The sequence below is a fragment of the Linepithema humile genome, chromosome 5, assembly GCF_040581485.1.
Source record: "Linepithema humile isolate Giens D197 chromosome 5, Lhum_UNIL_v1.0, whole genome shotgun sequence".
Taxonomy (NCBI): Eukaryota; Metazoa; Arthropoda; class Insecta; order Hymenoptera; family Formicidae; genus Linepithema; species Linepithema humile.
The window spans coordinates 25,112,123-25,131,245 of NC_090132.1; the positions used below are offsets into that span (position 1 = coordinate 25,112,123).

General features: G+C 38.9%; 1 protein-coding gene across 13 annotated transcripts in view; it reads left to right on the top strand.

Annotated features, from left to right (window-relative positions):
• Positions 1–19,123, top strand: part of LOC105675138 (ELAV-like protein 3) — a 66,734-nt gene that overhangs the window by 22,322 nt on the left and 25,289 nt on the right. For 3 of the 13 annotated variants that reach the window (XM_067355722.1, XM_067355718.1, XM_067355719.1), the window contains 6 exons: positions 8,672–8,910; positions 10,356–10,459; positions 11,044–11,197; positions 13,233–13,271; positions 14,810–15,068; positions 18,056–18,097. In XM_067355722.1, the coding sequence (XP_067211823.1) occupies positions 8,715–8,910; positions 10,356–10,459; positions 11,044–11,197; positions 13,233–13,271; positions 14,810–15,068; positions 18,056–18,097 (794 nt within the window). In that variant the 5' untranslated portion in view covers positions 8,672–8,714. The other 10 variants (XM_067355721.1, XM_012372025.2, XM_012372028.2 and 7 more) reach the window with 10 other exon arrangements.

Below are 19,123 nucleotides of genomic sequence, written 5' to 3' on the forward strand. Positions count from 1 at the left end.
TGTACGTTCAACCAACAATTATTCGAGGAAGAAGAAATTCTTTAATTTTAACAAAATACCAAAACTTTGATTTTAAAGTACAAAGAAAAACAATGGAAAAAAAGTTATGAGAATCGGAAGCGCGAATGTCGGAGCGCAAAAAATATTACAAATTTATCTTTTACGCTTCAACATCCGATTCTCGCAACTTTTTTCTGTTGTTTTTTGTTCTCTAAAAACCATACGTTACACTATTTCAAAATAAAACATAATTTACGTTTGGGAATGTAAGCGCATCACAAATGCAGAAGATCGAATTCATCGGCTGTTAATTAAAAGACTGATTTCTTTAGTTGCTTATTACTCACTCATTATTATGCAGCGTTTCAAATAACGAAGTAAATATTACACGAAAAGTGTAAGCTAAAGCTCTATAAATACAAGTATGTTTTCGGACCTGAACACGCTTAAGAAGCTATTCACAACCTGTATCTATCTCTACACACTTTTGCTCATCCGTAATCGCCGACATTAAAACTTTTCCGCTAGTTGTGTGCCTAGGAACATGCATTTGCATATATTAAACCGAAAAATTAATTTCACGCGCTATAACCACCGTGAGATCAATTAACGCGCTGTAATTACTGTTATTTTTCTTTCTGTACGCACAGCGGACACAGATCATTATTTATATTTTTAATCTTAATAGATATCTCTCTCAATAAAAGAGACTAAAATATCTGTAACATTTTGTAATAGCTGTTTCTATGATTTTTATCGCATTTTTTGATGCTTATAAATATTAAAACAATCTACGAAGAGAGATATCAACATCAGAATTAATCGCTTCTAATTGCTCCTACTAATTGCATATGAATATTCTCGAAGATTACGTCCGCAAGTGATTACGTCCGCAAAAATAGAAGCTTAACCAACAAGCATTTCACGTGACACTATTTCTATTTACAATTGTGTCGGTACTTTGAAATAACTTCGCGCGTCGTTCCGTAAGTAAGGCCGAATCGATCTCGAGACGGTGGTATCGACGGAATCTCGTTAGGAGTTCAACGACCTCAGAAAAAGTTGTTGGATGGAATTATTGTTCCCAAGGTATAACCGAGCAGAATTATACTCGTGCCCGCCGTGCCAGATCAATGATGCCGAGGGCCTTACCCCCGAAAAACGTAGCTTCGACAGCTGGATTGTGACTAAACTAAAGAGGGTGAGGCCTGCGTTTTGTCGACAGGAATGATTCACGGTTTCGCCACGCGACCGGCGTATTCGCATTTTTTTACAATTTTGCAAAATAATTTTGGTGTTTGTACATGTTTAATATTTGTTCAACCATTTAGCCATTAGTTATGTACATTTTACTACAATGTGTAGAGTGTACTACATACTTCTCTATTAATTGTTAATAAATTATACCTGAGCACTATACGTGATCAATGTTTGTATTTTCACTTCACGAAAGGAATTCAGAAATGTATAAAAAATAAAATTTTTGTTCCCGCTAATCGCAATCAAACGTTCTTCGATGTTTGATGATTATTAGCCACGGATAGGATTAAATCTTTTTCAAGTTAGACCGGTCGGATAGTCATAAGTTTAGAAAGCGGCTTGATTTCGGGGAGGGATTTGCATGTAATATACGTGTACGTACAAAGAATACGCACGCGCGTACGTCGCTTGTTTTCTGCATATGTCCCGCATCTGTTAGTAACCGTGCCCTAGTCTAAACTTTATCCCTTTTTGTTCTCCACCTTGACCAGACGTTATAGACTCTCCGGTAGCGACGCTTTGCGTTAGGTATGGTCATGGGTGCGACCTGGAGATTTTTTCACGACACCCATTCTTCTCTCCGTGATCGGATTACAAAGGTATCTGATAAATCTGAAAGGACTTTATCGACATTCTTCGTGAATTTGAAACGAATCAATATTCGGTCAACTTTATTTTTCATTTTTTTTTTGTATCCATTATTTTAAATAGAACGATGGAGGAAATTGCAATTTTTATTCGCTTTACGGTCGATCCCGTAATAGCAGCTTGTAATGTCATGACATTATTCGCTCGTAAAAATATTCCGATGCGCGTTCGTTGCGCTATGCACGTAGGAACGGAAATAAATTTCCGAAAACATCGGCACACACCGCGTTTATTGGCACGGTCGCCAAGTCTTACTCAGTTCGTTTCGTCAGAGCCGCATAATTTCGGACTGTAATCATTTGGAGACCGATCTCCGGCTATAAACTCCGAACTAAGGTCAGGGATGCAGATACTTCGATCGTTTCCTGCGATTACACGCCTCGTACGCGACGAGATGAATGACACACATTTACGCAGACGGAGTATCAATCAAGTTATAATTTTATCCGATTGTACAGACACAATGTTGCGAATATAGTTAGATATTTCGAATTTTCACGCGCAGAGTTTTTGAGCGAAAAATGTGTGTGAATTATTGTTATCAAATGTTAATCCTATATATTCTTTTTTAACCGCATAATTCTTTAAAATAAATTTATAAGCATAAGCAAATTATTAACATAATTTTGCGGCTGTACAAGAATTTCTTTCCTGACATATTTTCTGATATATAAATACCTGAGATAATTTTTTTTCTGAAGTAGTCGTGTAGGTTGCGGTTTTCCGCGAACTTGCGATCAAGTATGAACGGTATAAGAGGCGAGAGGGAGGCCCTTATCTCGATGCCGTAGTACATCGGGGGTCAAAAACCCTCAAGGGCCGGTTACGGTGTAAGGGGAAGCACAGTTGAGGGTTGGAATATACACCTTCCCTTCGTGCAGAACTGGGTTGATGAAACTAGATCGAAAAGATTCGCAATTAAATCCGGATTTTGTACGATGAAAAGTTTTTAATTCCTGCATTTATAATGTGACATCGAACGTTTTTTGAGTTTTACTTCATGCGCAAGTTTAATAATTTACACGTTTAATATTTCATGAGTAATTTATCGATTTTACAGATTATAAACGTATCTAAATTTTATTTTTTTTTTACTAAAAATTTTACGATTTTATGATTATACATTATTTCTTTCATTAAAGATTTTTATAATTATGAACAAGCATTGCATCTCTACGGATGTATAATATTTGCTGTTAAATGAGTTGTAATTCGATCGATATGCGAACAAGCAAGACCCGATAAATACTTGAACAGTTCGCTGAAGAATGCGTCTTATTAGGATGTGTATTGACGAAGTTCAAGGATTCGATTATTCTTGTGAAATTCAATTTGAGCTTAGGTAATCAATAAATTCGGGTGACTCGCAAATTTCGAATATTCGCATATCCCTACTCATTAATATGTACTTCAATTGGCGATCCCCTCGCGTGCCCCCCGTGCATGTAGGGGCGAATCACGAGTATACCGAAAAGAAGGGGTTCACGATACGCTCTCATCGCAGCGTCAGCGGGCGAAGTTGAGCGCGGTTGTGCGCGGTCGAGGCAACCGAGAACGGCCGACGACGACCGAGCGAGCACGATCCGTGAGTGAAGCCGCCTCGAAGCGAGCGAGGCGTCTAGTCTCTAGGCAGCCTCCGCCCGTGTCGCGTTGTTCTTTCCGTTTCCTTAGTCTAGTGTTTCAAGCTTTAATTTTCTCGGCCGTCTCTCGCGTAACCCTTTCATCCCTCCCGTATCCCATATACACGCACGTTTACGTCGCCTCACACGTATATACTTGCACGCCGGACCGCCGTTCCGAATCGTCATTCTCCCTCCTCCTCCCACCCCCCATTCTCCCTTCGCGTCAAGTCTACGCCGAAAGCAGCCACCGCCGTCGATGTCGATACGCGGCCGTCGCCCGTCACGAAGTGCACCGAGGACGGTCAGGCGGTGTGCATAAATGCCGGTTTACGAGCGCTCGCGCCGTACTTTTCTTTCATTGATTTCCCCTTCTGTTCCGGGCGGTGGTGCGAGAGCAGCAGCGTGATAACAGTGCACGTTAGCGGTGGTGAAACAGCGACAAAGCGAAAGGAGCCGCGGGCTCGCGTAAGGGCTGACTGCTCGCCGCACGGTGCTCGGTTTCGCGTGCGACAAAGGAAAGGAAGGACGAGTGACAGGCACGCATCGAAAGAACAGGAGACAAGTAACAGGTACCGAAAAGAGAAGTGACCTGTGTAAAGTTCAGCGTAAAGTTGAGGTAGGCGGGTGAAACGAGAGCGAGCGAGAGAAGAGAGCGGCGTTTGAAGGAAACGTTTTTCCGACGGTGTGCATCGATTGTCGCGGATAGAGAAAGAAACAGAAAGAAGGACAGTCGATTCGTCGAAAGGGGAGGAAAGAGATGTAAGAATACGACACACTTGTCGCCTTTTTTTTCTATCTCGCTCTCTCCGTCATCGCTCGCATTCCCGACGTGTCTCGGGAGCACGTGTCACCGCGTCTTTCGTCGCGCTTTCTTCTCAACCCCTCATTTACGCGTACATGTGTGAGTTTGTTCGTTCGTATATCGTTTTTTTTTTCGCGGCCGCGCTGGTGTCCCCCTCGCATCTCCCTCTTTTTCTCTTCCCTTGCCGCAACTTTCAAGCTCGCCGTTGCGTTTACATGCGCGCTTGTACTTGCGTACGCCGCGTACGAGCCGCTTTTTCGCGCGCGGAAAGGGGCATACGCGCGGGAGGGGTCTCCCTTGAAACAGGGGTGGGCGGCGGTGCGATGGCAGGAAGGGAGCTCTCACAGAGCGACGGGAGAAAGAAAGAGAGAGAGGGAGAGAGAGTTAGCGCCGGGCGAGCGAGCGAGAGAGCAGGAGGCACAGGGACCGAGGAGCCGCGCTCGTATTGATCGGCCCCGGCCACACGATTTTCACGATCCGTCGCCATGGCCACCTGGCCACCGGCCGAAGATCGTATCTCGCAGCGTACGTGCAAATCGAACTTTAACCCGCGAGACCGCCCGCCGCGAATATGCTAGGCGCAATATCTGTCCTTGCCGGGTCGCGCGATGAATAACCGCGACCTCGGTAAAGAATTTTTTTCTTTGACCTCGTAAAAGGTATTTTCTCCTGTAAATCGCCGACTACGAAATTACGTCGAACACTCGGTTTCGTCGATAACCGACTCTAATCAGATTGCGAACTAATCGATTTGATAATTGCTACGTTTAATGGATTAATAATATTGTTAGAATGATGAGTTCAAAGTGGACATTGAGAGTAGGCATGAAATTTTTATAATAACTTGAGCGACTGGCTATTACTATCTTGCGACACAATAGAGACGCAGCTAAATTGAAATAACAAGGTAGCATTTACCAGAATAAAGCGGTATTTCCGTTCTATCGATTTCGTCAGATCGATAGTCCCGGGTTGTTTCGAAATAACTCACCGACCGTGTAATCCCCCTTCGTTCTTCAGTCCATGATCTGCGAAAATTATCGATAATTACATTGCTTTAATGTTGCACTTGCAAGAACGATGACATAATATATTTAGAGATTACATCATGAATCGCACGTAATAACATCATAAATGCCACTGATAATTTGAAATTTGGTTTATGATTTAGCTAAGCCTCAATAAAAATACCAAATATATGAACAACTCTGAAATTGAGCTTTTTAAATCAAAGTTGAATTTTTACAGATAAAATTGAATTTTTCAAACTACTTCGAATCATACTTCAACAAATGACAAAATATTTTCCGAAAAATTGCTGAAGGTTTTGCGAAATTATATATTATTAAATCATATATGAAAATGATATGTGATGTTATTGTTCAATCAGCAGAATTTTTAATATCTTGCTCAGGGCAGCTTTTCTATAGGGCGCGCATCTTTGTATTGTATTTGGAGCTTTATTGAGGGTCCGACTACCCCTCGGCATTGCGTACTCCGCATACATACATACGTGGTCCATTGTCATCCGGTAATGACAACAGAGTTGCGTCCGGAAGTTAGAGCAGAGTCGCGCGACAAAACGAAGTCGGCCTGCTCGGCGGCTCTCCTTTTCACCTTCGGCATTGTCAGATCCGAAAATATATCGCGATGGCGAACGCCGTGCGCGGATCGATACCGAGGAAGATGCCGGGTTGCGATAAGCGCACCGCGACTTTTCTGTCTCGTGCGAGCGACGCTTTTATCGCCCGCGTTCGTAAACAAAGGGGACGCAAGAGAGAATGATCGACGAATATTTTACGAATACGATGTACGGTTTCCTTCGCGTAGAGTCATCTCCGACTCTGAATACAAGACTTAATTTGAATCCTTTTTTTTATATGGAATTTCATCAATTTTACATTATATTTTATTAAATTTTTCTCTCTGAAAATATGTGAAGTTTAAAAATGCTGATAGAGGATTTTTTAGATAGATAAATTTTTCAAATTTTCCACAAATATGAAACTATTCATCGATGGTTTGCGCTTGAAAAATTGAATCACTTACAAAAATGTCAAGAATTTAACATTTAAAGCGTTAAATGCCACATTTTTATTTTGCTGATATAGTAAATAAATGTAGCGTTCGGTACAATAATTTATTTTATTTAATTGGTTTTATATCGGCGATGCATAACTCATTAAGTGCAACTAATTGCATTTTGTGGATAAATTAGTGAAATATATCGGACTGTTGCATTCTCAACATGTTTAACGAGGGAAGTACAGTATGACATATGACTGTCCCCTGCAAATCGCTCATTTATTTCCATGTTCAGTTTCGCGTATCCAGTCCATTTCGGAAACTCGAGGGCCGGTCACTCTTTGCGTGCATAATAAAAGCTATCTGTTACCCCGCGGCATTGCGGACAGCTCGTTTTGGGGTGGCAACCACCACGAGTCAGAGAGCTGGCCGCTCGCGCACGCGGGGCGACAGGGAAAGGGGGCCCTAAGGACAGCTGATGTCCAGGAAGGAAAGAGGGAGAAGTGAACGCAGACGTGTAGGGAAGCGGGGAGCGTAAAAAAGAGAATTAAAATATACGATGGCTCGTGTCGACTGATAAATGTGTCGCTGCAGCTGCGTGTGTGTACGTGTATGCACTCGCCTTAACCATGAACAGCGTGGTGGCACCCTACGGTAGCCACCACGTAATTCCCCTTCCTCGGTCTGCCTCTGTCTCTCCCTCTTTCGCTCTTGTTTCTCCCTTTGCGCTCCAACGCGCGCGCGTGTACCGGGTGTTCCGCGCGAAAGAGCCAGATCACTCATCCCTAATTCGAAACGTGAATATTTCATATTTTTATCACGTTTGTTACGTGACTTGCAGTTAGTCAATTTATTAGTATTCCTCACGTAATCTCGGATTTCTGTTATGCAGAATTTTATAGAGTATCTTGTCGCCAAGTTATTGGAATAAGAGATTACACTTTTTTTTTCGCGTAAATAAATGTTAGTTTTATTTAAAAAAATGTATATCGATATTTTGTTGCTGATATAATTTTGTTATCACTGCAGCAACGTGATTTTTATTTTAGATACAATTCTGAATTAATTGCTTTCTCTCTGGACAGTAATGCGGGCACAGCTGCCAGTCTAATTCATAATTTATTCACGCCAAAAGTGCAAGAAATATTCACGCTTTCATTTCCTGTTCCAGTGAACGAAGGGTTGTTGAAATAATTATTTATTCGCTGCTATATTCAGCAGTTTGTTATTCAAATCTTTCATTAAACTTTTATTCCGAAAAATCCCTGATTTTGAGATATTATCTATAAATATTAAATCGTATTCTCTATTTGCGAATGCGCTTTGGACACCATATACATAAGTTTATATAGCACTCGGTATGTTCCGCGCTCTGTAGTTTGGACACGAAAGGGTCTCCAGCCCTTTAAATGACAACGGGGGTCGTTGGCCCCTTTAAATTATCCGAGTTCATATCGGATTTTACGCCAGGGTTTTGCGGACCGTCACGTTTGCTCTTCTCGTGTCATGTTTGAAAAGTCCTTGTTAGATTTTTACGACCGAATCTCGAGTATAAATTTTTTAAAACTAGATTCTTCCTCCACGAGATTCGCAGTTGTGAAAAAAACTCTATTAAGTTAATTCTACTGAACAAAATAAAAGGAGGATTTCCATAATCATTTTTCAGATTTTAATTTATCTTCACGATATATCTGAATAATGTATCTTGGAAACTGGAATTAATTATTTTAAAAAATTATCGAAAAATGCGTGAGAAAAATTCCTTTGACTCGTTCTTTTATAACGTTTACAATATTACAAGATGATTTACGCTTTCCTTTATATAATAAAAGCTACTTCTTATACACTTGTTCTTGCGTTCGAGTTCATGAGAATAAGCTATACAAAAACACGAGGCCGCTCGAACTACAACTTTCGAACATCGGGAAACGTCTTGTGCATCGTTGTTTTGGTTATTGCGCGTTTTTACGTCCTTCGATATTTCGTGTTTACATCGGCATCGTCTATAGTTACTTCCATCGTCTTGCGATGAGTTCGTGCTCGCTATTTCGGTGTTTTCCAAGTGAAACTTCCTGAAACCTCTTTAAAGTCTTAAGAAAATATGCAGACTATGGCGCATTACCACAATTATTCGAAAGTTCTCTAAATATTTAGTTTTGTCAATAATATGCTAACAATAATATTGGTACACGAGGACGATGTTAATTATTAAATCTGAATAGCAATGACAAATATTTAATGATATCTGAGATTAAGTGCGCATCTGACATATATGTAATATGTGTGTTATATGATGTATGTGTTTTGCTTGCAGATTTCGTACATAGTTAGGGACGACGACTCGTTAGAGGATTGCAATGATGGCGAACGGAATGGACACAGTCGTACAACAAAACGGAGGATCGACCCTCGGACAGACCTCGCAGGAGGAGTCGAAGACAAATCTCATCGTAAACTATTTGCCGCAGAGCATGACACAGGATGAGATTCGTTCTCTGTTCTCCAGCATAGGCGAGGTCGAGAGCTGCAAGCTAATCCGTGATAAGCTCAGCGGTAAGATTTTTGTTGTATTTTTTCTTTTCGAATTAGACGCGAATTAGATTCGAATTGGCAAACTTTAAACAGTCTATTTTAAACATAACATATATTCAAGTTTGAAAAAACGTGAGAATTTTAATTAGATGTCTCACATTGATATTAGCAAGATTTTGAAAACTAAATTTTGATTATTTTCAAAATAAACAATAATTACTTTTTACTTTCATGATTTTATACTAGAGCCTTCTTTTTTATTTTATTTAAACAATTGAGTTTGATTAGGCAAAAATCAATGACTAGAAAATATTATTAATGTATAAAAAAGAAACAATTTTATTATTTTATTCTAATAATTTCCCAAGGAATTATGTTTCTGTTGTAACAATTTTATTTTATAGTACTGCTCAACTATTTTGTTTATATAACGCAACTCGTAAATCTCTGACTGATCATGGCATTTTGCGCAATCTGTCCGTATTGCCATAATATCGATATGTAATCTAGCGTAATTCGGGCCTGTACGTGCGTGCGCGACGGGTATATTCCGTGCAGTGTGGCGGCGAGCACGTGTATAGACGTTGCGCTATTTCGAGCCGGCACGAAGAGAGCGGGGGCGGCATTTAGTTTGAAGATTTGCCGCTTTATGCTCGACCTCACCATAGCAGAACCGCAGTACTGTATCACGGTCATTTGCCACCTCTGGATAAATATGTTGTTGTTGATCTCGCGTTCGGATCAATTCTTTCCTCGTTTCGCTAAAAGTACATAATATTTAATTATATTTGCGTATTTTTTATTGATTATTTTTATAATTAGAAATGCGTAAGTAATATATTAATGTATAGAAGTATCTCAAAGTAAGAGAATCTAAAATGTATTAAATATAACAGAAAGAAAGGTTTCTTTCTCTCAGCTTTGACTAATTATCTAAATGTATATATATATAATGATTTTAACGCGCCAAGTTTCCAAAGTTGAATAATAATATTCAGTCTATTGAATAAAATAATTTCGTCCATCTTTCGTTTTAGCGTTAAAACATTCGAGAACGTTGTGAAAGATCGATATTATTCCTCAGTAGAGGGAAAAATAATTTACTTGTGTGTTCTCACAGTTCCGGTGCCTTCAGGCATTTCGCCAAGTGCTCGTTGATATATTTGCCACCACGCCATTCATAAAATTGATTCCGACGCGTATCGGGGAAATTAAAGTTTACATCACACGAGTTCCTGCGATGCATATATTACATTTAATGAATAAACAAACCTTGCACAAAGACAACTCGTTGACCGTTCTCGAGAAAATGTTTAATTGCGCCAAAATTTACCGAGACACATTGTTAACGATAAGACGCGTTTGGCTGCTTTCATCGCGAACCAGACGTGATCCGATCAATCTATTTTTTCGAAAATAAATCCGTGTTATGATATTCAACAAGACGCGCGTATCTCTGCTTACAGGTCAGAGTTTGGGTTACGGTTTCGTCAACTATCACCGGCCTGAAGATGCCGAAAAGGCTATAAACACGCTCAATGGTCTTCGTTTACAGAACAAAACCATCAAGGTGAGTACTCTGTAATGCAATCCTAAATATATGCTTTTATTCGATATTTGTTCCTCGTGAAGCTCGTAATAACGCGAAGAAATTGTTTCTTATTTTTAACATTTTTCTAACTTTATTTCTCATAATTAAATCAGTAATTTCTTAAGAAATCAAATAAAATAGTAATTATTATTTGATCGACAGCGCAAAAAAACAGATTGAAAAATTAATGTATCTTTAGTGATCAATATTCGGACAAGTGATAATCTATTTCTGACAGCCGGCTGCATTGTGAAGTTTCAATCCGATTTCTAGAATGCTAAATGCATCTACGCGAGCGTGTAACGCGGCAATGCAGCAATATAAATAGGCTGGCCTGGATTCGCGCGGGTTTTATCGCGCGCGAACAAGAATAAAGCGATGATTATCGTGTGGGCACGGTTTTTTGTTCTCGCCCGACAAAATGTTGGATAGTTCGGCGGCACTCCGTTGCGTCCCGCCGTTTTACCAATCGTTTAATTCGAGCTCGATATTTATCGAGGCTATTAAAAGATTATTTTGGGACGCATTTATTTCCTGATTTTTTTTTGTTCTTGTTTTTCTAGGTATCGTACGCGAGACCGAGCAGCGAGGCGATCAAAGGCGCGAATCTGTATGTCAGCGGCTTGCCGAAAAATATGGCGCAGCAGGATCTGGAGAATCTCTTCAGTCCTTACGGCAGAATTATCACGTCGCGGATACTGTGCGACAACATCACCGGTAAGTCCACGCACAAATCTGCCTATCGATTTTCGCGCGCTCTCTTCGTGGTGGATTTCCGTGACGACCAAATAAATCGATCACTTGTCAGTTTTTTTCCGACGACGGGAAATGAATTGATATCTGTAAACGAGCATTCGACAGATCGTCGTAAATACACGTTTAAAGTGTTTCTCTGCGGTGTCTCCGGATTCTCATTCCGGCCTCTTCCGTCGAGTCAATTCGCATTCCGACTTGTCTCGATTCGCGCCGAAGTGAGAAGTTCCGCAATGTAATTGTTATGCGAGAAATGATATTTAAGACAGCGACAAAATTGGAAACCTCCGATTGTCTTAAATGGGACTCGATGCATCCAGATCAGATGTGTAGGCCATGGGGTTTGAGTCGTTTGTAGGGTGGGTCGGTGCGCCATAAACGATAACGGTAACGGAAGTGCAAGTAAAAAAAACTTAAATAATAATGATAAATATTTTAATGAACGAGACCGTCATCGTGTCAGATTCACTTTATCACGTTTTCTTTTGCCTGTATACACTTCTTCCACACGTTTTCCTCATTCGAAGAGCACGAGCTAACAATTTCATGGATGCAGCTTCGCATACTCATGGTTTCGTTTCTCGAGGCGAACCATCCGACGATGACGATTTAGATGTTCCCCCCAGTGTTTCTCGCCGTTAATTATTTTTTTTTTTTTTATATAGATTTTATTTGCATTTTCAATTTATTTGTTGCAAACGCCCCTCCCTAGCCAGACCAGTTGCACGCACAAAGCCTCATGGCCTCCACCTCGATCTTGATTTCGTACATTTCCCTATCGCGTTTATTTTTTTACCCTTTTCCATCCTTACGTTTCGACACACTCGTCGTCAGTCTTACCTACGTCGGTCTGCACATTATTGTTATTATCTCATCACCCGGAACTATCAGCCTTGCTTCTTTCCCCTCAAATTTACGTCCGATCGACATCGCTTTGATTTCCCTCCCGCAAAAACGAACACGCGCGATCCGCCAATTTTTACCCTCTTTGGCTCTCACGCTTTTTATATAATTTATATAATTAAGATCAGACAAGTAGTGTAATATACATGAAGTCCGCTCGCCCCTTATTCGTCCCATGCAATTAATTTATTTTATTCAGAGCGGTATCATTTTTTAATCCTTATATATTGCACGAAAGCAAGCATCATCAGCGCCGAAAGCAACGAATCCGGCAATCGATCCGGCAATGAAACGTTTAATAATATAGTTGAAATAAAAGAAAAAAAATTAATTTTTTTCTCTAGATTTTGTTATATAATTTTACAATATTGTGATTTTTATTTTCATTTATTTATTTTATTTGTGAATTATCAAGTGTAAATTTAGATCACTGTCAAAGCGCTCCTGCATTTTATAAATCGTTGAAAATAAATAATTTTGAATTATCGAAATTTGTGTATGTAGCTTGTATAAAGCTTGCGTATTATTTTGTGAGAATTTTGGTTTACTCTTGAATAATTGTTTAGTTTTTAATAGATAAAATAAATAATTTTTGCCATTAAAGAACAAAAATAGCTCAAAGCAAACTAGGACTTTTGCATTTTAATTAGTCTTGCGAATTCTTTTATCATTTTTGATCAGATATTAAAAGCTTTACAGTTTTACGTAAATTATAGAAAACATTTTATTTTTCAAAGACTCTAACAATATTAATTACATTTTTTATTTAAAAATAAAGTCAAAACTCTCGATAAGTTTGAGTTTCCATAATACGCCAATTTCATACACACAAAAAGTTTCGCAGTTGAAATTAAATTCTACAATTTATTTTTAAAATCGAAGAACCATCTTTTCGTGGATTTTGAAATGCTGGCGAGCGCGAGATTGTCGTTGCTTTTATTTTGATTCTGCATTTTTTATTAACTTTCATTAACCATCACTTTGTCTTATCGCGCACGTTTTATTCTCTCATCCGTCGACGAATCAGGGGCGAGCGAATCGCGTGTGCTGCCATTTGGATTTTTAACGAGATATGATTTTTTCCGTTTCTGTTTAGTACGACAGTTTGTGACCGGCGGCGGAGACAATTTGCCCGGTACGTAACTCACAAATCTCTTTTCTTTTCCCTCATTACGTTCCTCTAGCTGAAACGAAAAGCAGCCGTTTTTTCCGATCTATGCGATGCGCGCGTCTCTCGTCTGCGCGACCTCGTTTTTTCACGTGTTGTCTTGTGTACTTCGTCAATGTCACCGTAGTGGTTAATAAAACACAACGCAGTAGTACGAACGACAGTTTATCCCGTTGTGTAATCGAGCGTAGCGCGGAATCGAAAATCGATTTGTAACGCGCTAAGTAGACGTCGCCTTCGATAAAATCTATAGCGCCCGACTATTAGGAGCGACATTTTGTCGAAAATTAATTGTAACTTTGGCGAACGATGGCGTTCGACATATTTTGATGCATAAATCTTTCATATTCTCATTTATGCAATATTTCAATAATTGCGAATTGTGACATTTGGTTTCACAAAATAATAGTGCAAAAAATTTTTGAAATGGAATACATAAAATATCAAGTACTGTGATTTAATGTGAAGTGACTTTTGTGACTCGGCCGTTTTTACGCGTGCAAAATCGAAAATCGAAACGGCAATACGATATGAGGAGAGATGAAGGAAAAATATGTGCATCTCTGCCCTCGTCGCACAATGACGGACGACGCACGCATCCAATATTCCTCCCGAGCGCCATTTTTGTTTCTTTACGCTTTTTGTCATTCGTTATGATTATGATTTGCTGTTACAGTCTCTCGATTTTTATCTCGACGTACGTCTACGATTGAATATATTCACTTTTTCTTTATCACTCTTTTTTTTTTATTTGTCACTTTTTCACTTTTTTTTTGTTCCTGTGTACCTGTTGTCAATCGATAATAAACCGATTAAATAAGACGAAATGGATCAACGGCAAAATAGAGAATTGAAAGAAAGACAAAAAGACGTTCACTCGACAACGTGTTGTCGGTGTGTTTGTAAAGAAACGAATCTGCGCGCACCGAACCACTCGCTTTGCGTCTCTGTAATTCTCTGTAGAAAGTTAAATAATCATTTTCTTGAGGGCGTGTGGCATCTATGCAAATATATCAGCAATTTGTCGCTGCGCTCGAAGATGTTTGAACACACGAGAATATGCACTGTAATTTGTGAAATAAGACTGGTACTGTTCTATAAATCGATATCGTTATAGTCAATCCAATGCAATAATACATTATTAAACGGCCAAGAAAGCTATTTAAAAGTTCGTCAATAATAATAATAGTATAAATAGTAAAAATAAAATATATTAGATGGAATTGCAGTAAAAATCGCGAAGACAATCACGGCACGACTCGAGGTCAGCGTTCAGTCGTCTCAACACTTCTTTTTCGTCTTCGCTGTTTTCTTTTCGCGATATTAAAGGAAAAAAAAAAAAAAAAGATACGAGAAAGAATGCAGAGATCGATCGATCGATCGATCGATCGCTGGAAGCGTCCAGCGGCAGTTTTCGGAGAACATTGTCGTGTGCGCGATACCTCCCGCAATAACCAGTGTGTGATCTTGTGTGTTCCGCCGATTCGCCCGGCACCTCTCGACAGGCCTGTCGAAGGGCGTGGGCTTCATAAGGTTCGATCAGCGCGTCGAGGCCGAGCGGGCGATCCAAGAGCTGAACGGCACCATACCGAAGGGCTCATCCGAGCCAATCACCGTCAAGTTCGCCAACAATCCAAGCAACAACAACAAAGCGATACCGCCGTTGGCCGCCTATCTCGCACCACAGGCCACGCGACGCTTCGGCGGGCCGATCCACCATCCGACCGGCCGCTTCAGGTACATTCCACTGTCGCCACTATCCAGGTACCTACTCGCCTCTACTCGCTCTACCCAAGGATTCTCTATCTATCTCTATTCTTTCTCTCTTCTCTCTCTCTCTCTCTTTTCTCTCTTCTTTCTTCTCTCTTTTCTGCTCTGTTTCTTTTCGCTCTTCCCGCTTCTTTCTATTTTTACGGCTTTTTTGTTCAATTTTCGTTAAAAAGTGTTGCGCGATCAATTAACGCGATTATTAAGATGATATCGATATGTCTCTGGATGTAAGCGTGAACATATCTGTATCCTAACACCTGTATCTGAAATCCTACGTCAGTTGGTCGTGCATCGTCTATTCGCTTTCTTTTCTTTCCATCTTTGTTTCTCTGTCGATCAGTTTGTAATTATTTGGGTACTTACAAATTGAGTTGTCTGTTGAACTATCTACTTATCCCATGGACCTTTCCTCATTCATCCATTTATCTATCCAATTGTATATTTATTTATCTAACTATCTATCTAACTATTCGTCCTTTTCATTCTATTTTCTCTCTCTCTTGACACACACAGACACTGCGCAAACACAAATACTCGATTGGATTGATCGATCGTTTGCGTATAAGTTCGAGTCCTTGCCAGTCTGATAACATCGTAAAACGCAAGACAATTTTTTTCTTATTCGGAATACATTTGAGAAAAATTATTTACAAAATATACTAAATTTATAATAACAAAAAAACTAATTGCTATAATGACACTGCTTTTTAATTATTTATTAATAAGTTAAAGCGAATTGATTAATAACAAAGCGGTCAGTAGCAAACAAACTTGCCGATTGATCGATCAGTCGATCGCAACAATCATTGTTACTTCTACATTTATCGAGTAGTCGGCACAAAGCTCCTTCTTCGACACTATCCAGTTATATGTGTGCATTTACATGTTCTTTATTTTAAGTTGTGACTGTGCACGCTCTGTTACTTTCGGGTAATATTGCTTAGACTTTTGCGTTACTCTTACACGGTAATTTTTAAATATTTAAGTATTTTCTATATTTTTACTTAATTACACAAGAGGTCAATACGACGTTTGATGACAAAAAGTTTCATCAGTTTTTTTAAATATGTTTTTTATTATTCCTAACTTATAGTGGGATATAAATACGTATTATTTTTAATTTTTACAAGTTACATTATTAACAATTTGAAGGCCAAAAAGAAAAATTGGCAAAAGAGTATAAAGAGCTTTCAAAGTTACAATCTACAAAGAATCGCATTAACTCCGTTTAGTAAGGTCTGCCCGTCTTACAGTCGATACGTATCTATTAAACTTACATATCGATGAAACAACCTGTCAAGGGCGATGTCGGAGGGCTCCATGACCTTGCCAAATAATAAATTTACGTTCGATAAAATCCAGGAAGAAGTAAGAAAGAAACGTCGGTTGACCCTCCATATTTTTTGCACTTGCAATTGTTTATTCAATCGATCATAATAAGTCTTGATTTGTGCCATTTTTTTTTCGTTCACGCCATCTTCAAGGTCAGCGATCAGTAGATCTCATGAGACAGACGTGTATAATTTATAACGTTACAACTTAACATTGGATTAATATATCGAATGCGAAGAAACGCGATGATATAATTTTGATCTTAAAATTAAGCTGATCTTTGGCCAGTCTCACAGGGAGGAGCATAGCATAACATAAAATAGTCTTACGCTCTCTATTAATACTTGTCGTCAGCCTCACGATATTCTTTTATTAAATTATTGCGTATAAAATTATGTTAGAAATGGCCTCATAATCATTCCGACGTCTGACGACAATTATCACGGAATTAAGAACTACGGACACTTACAAAATTATCGTCGCTCTTTCGTTTCGAGCCTCCCGTACGATACATATAAGTCACGATGCTCGCTATCAAGACCGATATCTATTATGCATATGATCTTCGCAAGTACGAAGGAGACAATACACGCACTGTACATCTCCATTGATCGCATATGTCAATTCCGTTTATAATATATTCAGTGGTACCGAAATTCTCTATGAAACTCGTCACAGACGTATTGATCGTTTGATTCTTTCGATAAGTACAAAGCGTTAACCGAGTGTAGTAGCGCTTCGCTATCGCTTTGTCTTTCGTTGTTCCATTTCCATTCCGGCAGGGTGGTAATGGCGGTTGTTAAGCTATGCTGAACGAAACTCTTTTGAAATATTGGCACTTCTGTTAAGATTTCTATCTTATTTTTCATAATATTTACAATATCTGTAAGTGTGTAATTTTTCTAATTAATTTTCTCTCATTTTATCATCTCAAATGAAATACTTAAAACAAGGCTTTCCCTTTTTAGTCTCTAAATAGTGTTTTTTTTTTCATTTTGCAACTGCAATTAAAAGTTTTTTTTGTGTATACGTTGAACATTATATTTTAAGTGTCAAGGTTAGTGGCGAGTTTACTGTAGTATTGCTGTATTATTTTTTTCCTTGTCAATGTTTAGAAAATACGGTCACAACTTGACCTGACCTAAGCAACGCTTATCCCATTGCCGCGACAATAATCCCTTGGCTTCCCCTCTTGACAGAGAGTCGAAGCGGTCTAATAAAACACGAATTCCATTTTATTTTCTTATCTCACATTATGTGGACAATTTAATTTTCAAAATTTTGATTTTTGCACTCTATTTGAGCAAATTATTTTTTTGTACGCTAAACATTGTCCGCAATACATATTATCAACAATTATATGATAAATTAAATTATCAAAATTTATTGTAGCATTGTCTTATCCTTTCTGATGAAAATTGATTTGACAAGAACATGGTTATCGATCGGGAAAACGTATATTATGAACCGCTTCGCTCTCCTAAGTCCCGCATTGCGTCCTCCCCCTTGTCTTATTCGGGAAATTGCACCGCTACGTAGGGGTAGAAGTAAAATACGATGGCACAGGAAGCGCCCAACTTATCCCCCGACTTTGGCTCAATCCCGGAGTATCTCTCTTCTTACGTTGTTCTTTTTGTGTTTTGTTTTAGCACTGGCAAGGCCATGCTTGCCATTAACAAAGGCTTACAGAGGTCAGTATTTTTTTCGTTACTACCACTACGTTTTCCGCTCCTGATTTTCGTTCACTTCCGTTGTGTGGCTTTGTTCTCGCTCTCTTTCTCTCTTTCTCTCTTTTATTCTCTTTCTCTTCGACTCGTTACGAATACGGAAATGAAATGATTAAAATTTTTAATTGTTTGTCGATAGTTGGTATTTGAATCTTCTCAAGTCATCTTTGTCCGATCTTGTATATTTCCACGCGTACAATTTTTTTCGAGCCCAAAGATTTGCAGTCAACTTCGTAACGGGATCTTTTTCATCACTTTCGCATTTTCACGCCTTTTTGCTTTGACTTTGATTTGATTCAGTTGTGCAGACACAGTGGTAGATATATTGACGTCACGTTTTTTTTTTCGTTCCGCCAGGCCTCCTTGGTTCTTCATTCTTCCACTTATTTATAGCGCAATTTATTCCTTTAGTAACGATTAAACTGCCACAATATTTGCGATAATTATAGCTTATAGAATATTTTAGATTTTTATTGTTTCTATTACGTAATGTGCAAACGGCTTTCGTCTCGAAAATAATTATATATTCGAGTTGGCATCTCTCTTTAATAACCATAAAAAATCAAGACTATATATATTACATGTATTCTTACAATATTTTGAAAATATTTTGTCTAAAAATATTGCATGCAAAATGTTGATATTTCACCCAAAGTTTGATCAAGCCGCTTGAACTACAAACAAAGTTTTGCGGAAATTGGCGATTTTGCCTTTTGAAAATATTTAACTCTAAATTCACATTGTTGTATATGTGTACAAAGAGAAACCGGATGCGCAGATACTCATACGAGTGTACATATCTGTACATATGCTTAATGTTCAACGAGATGAACTCACACGCAAGCAACGTGATGTTACTCCTATCGTTTCCTCGTCCCTATGATTCCATCTTTTTTTTTTCGATCCTTCACACACATACACTCGCACAATTTACACGCACACACATACACAGCCACGTAAAATTGAAAATCAGACGCGTGCACGCCGGTC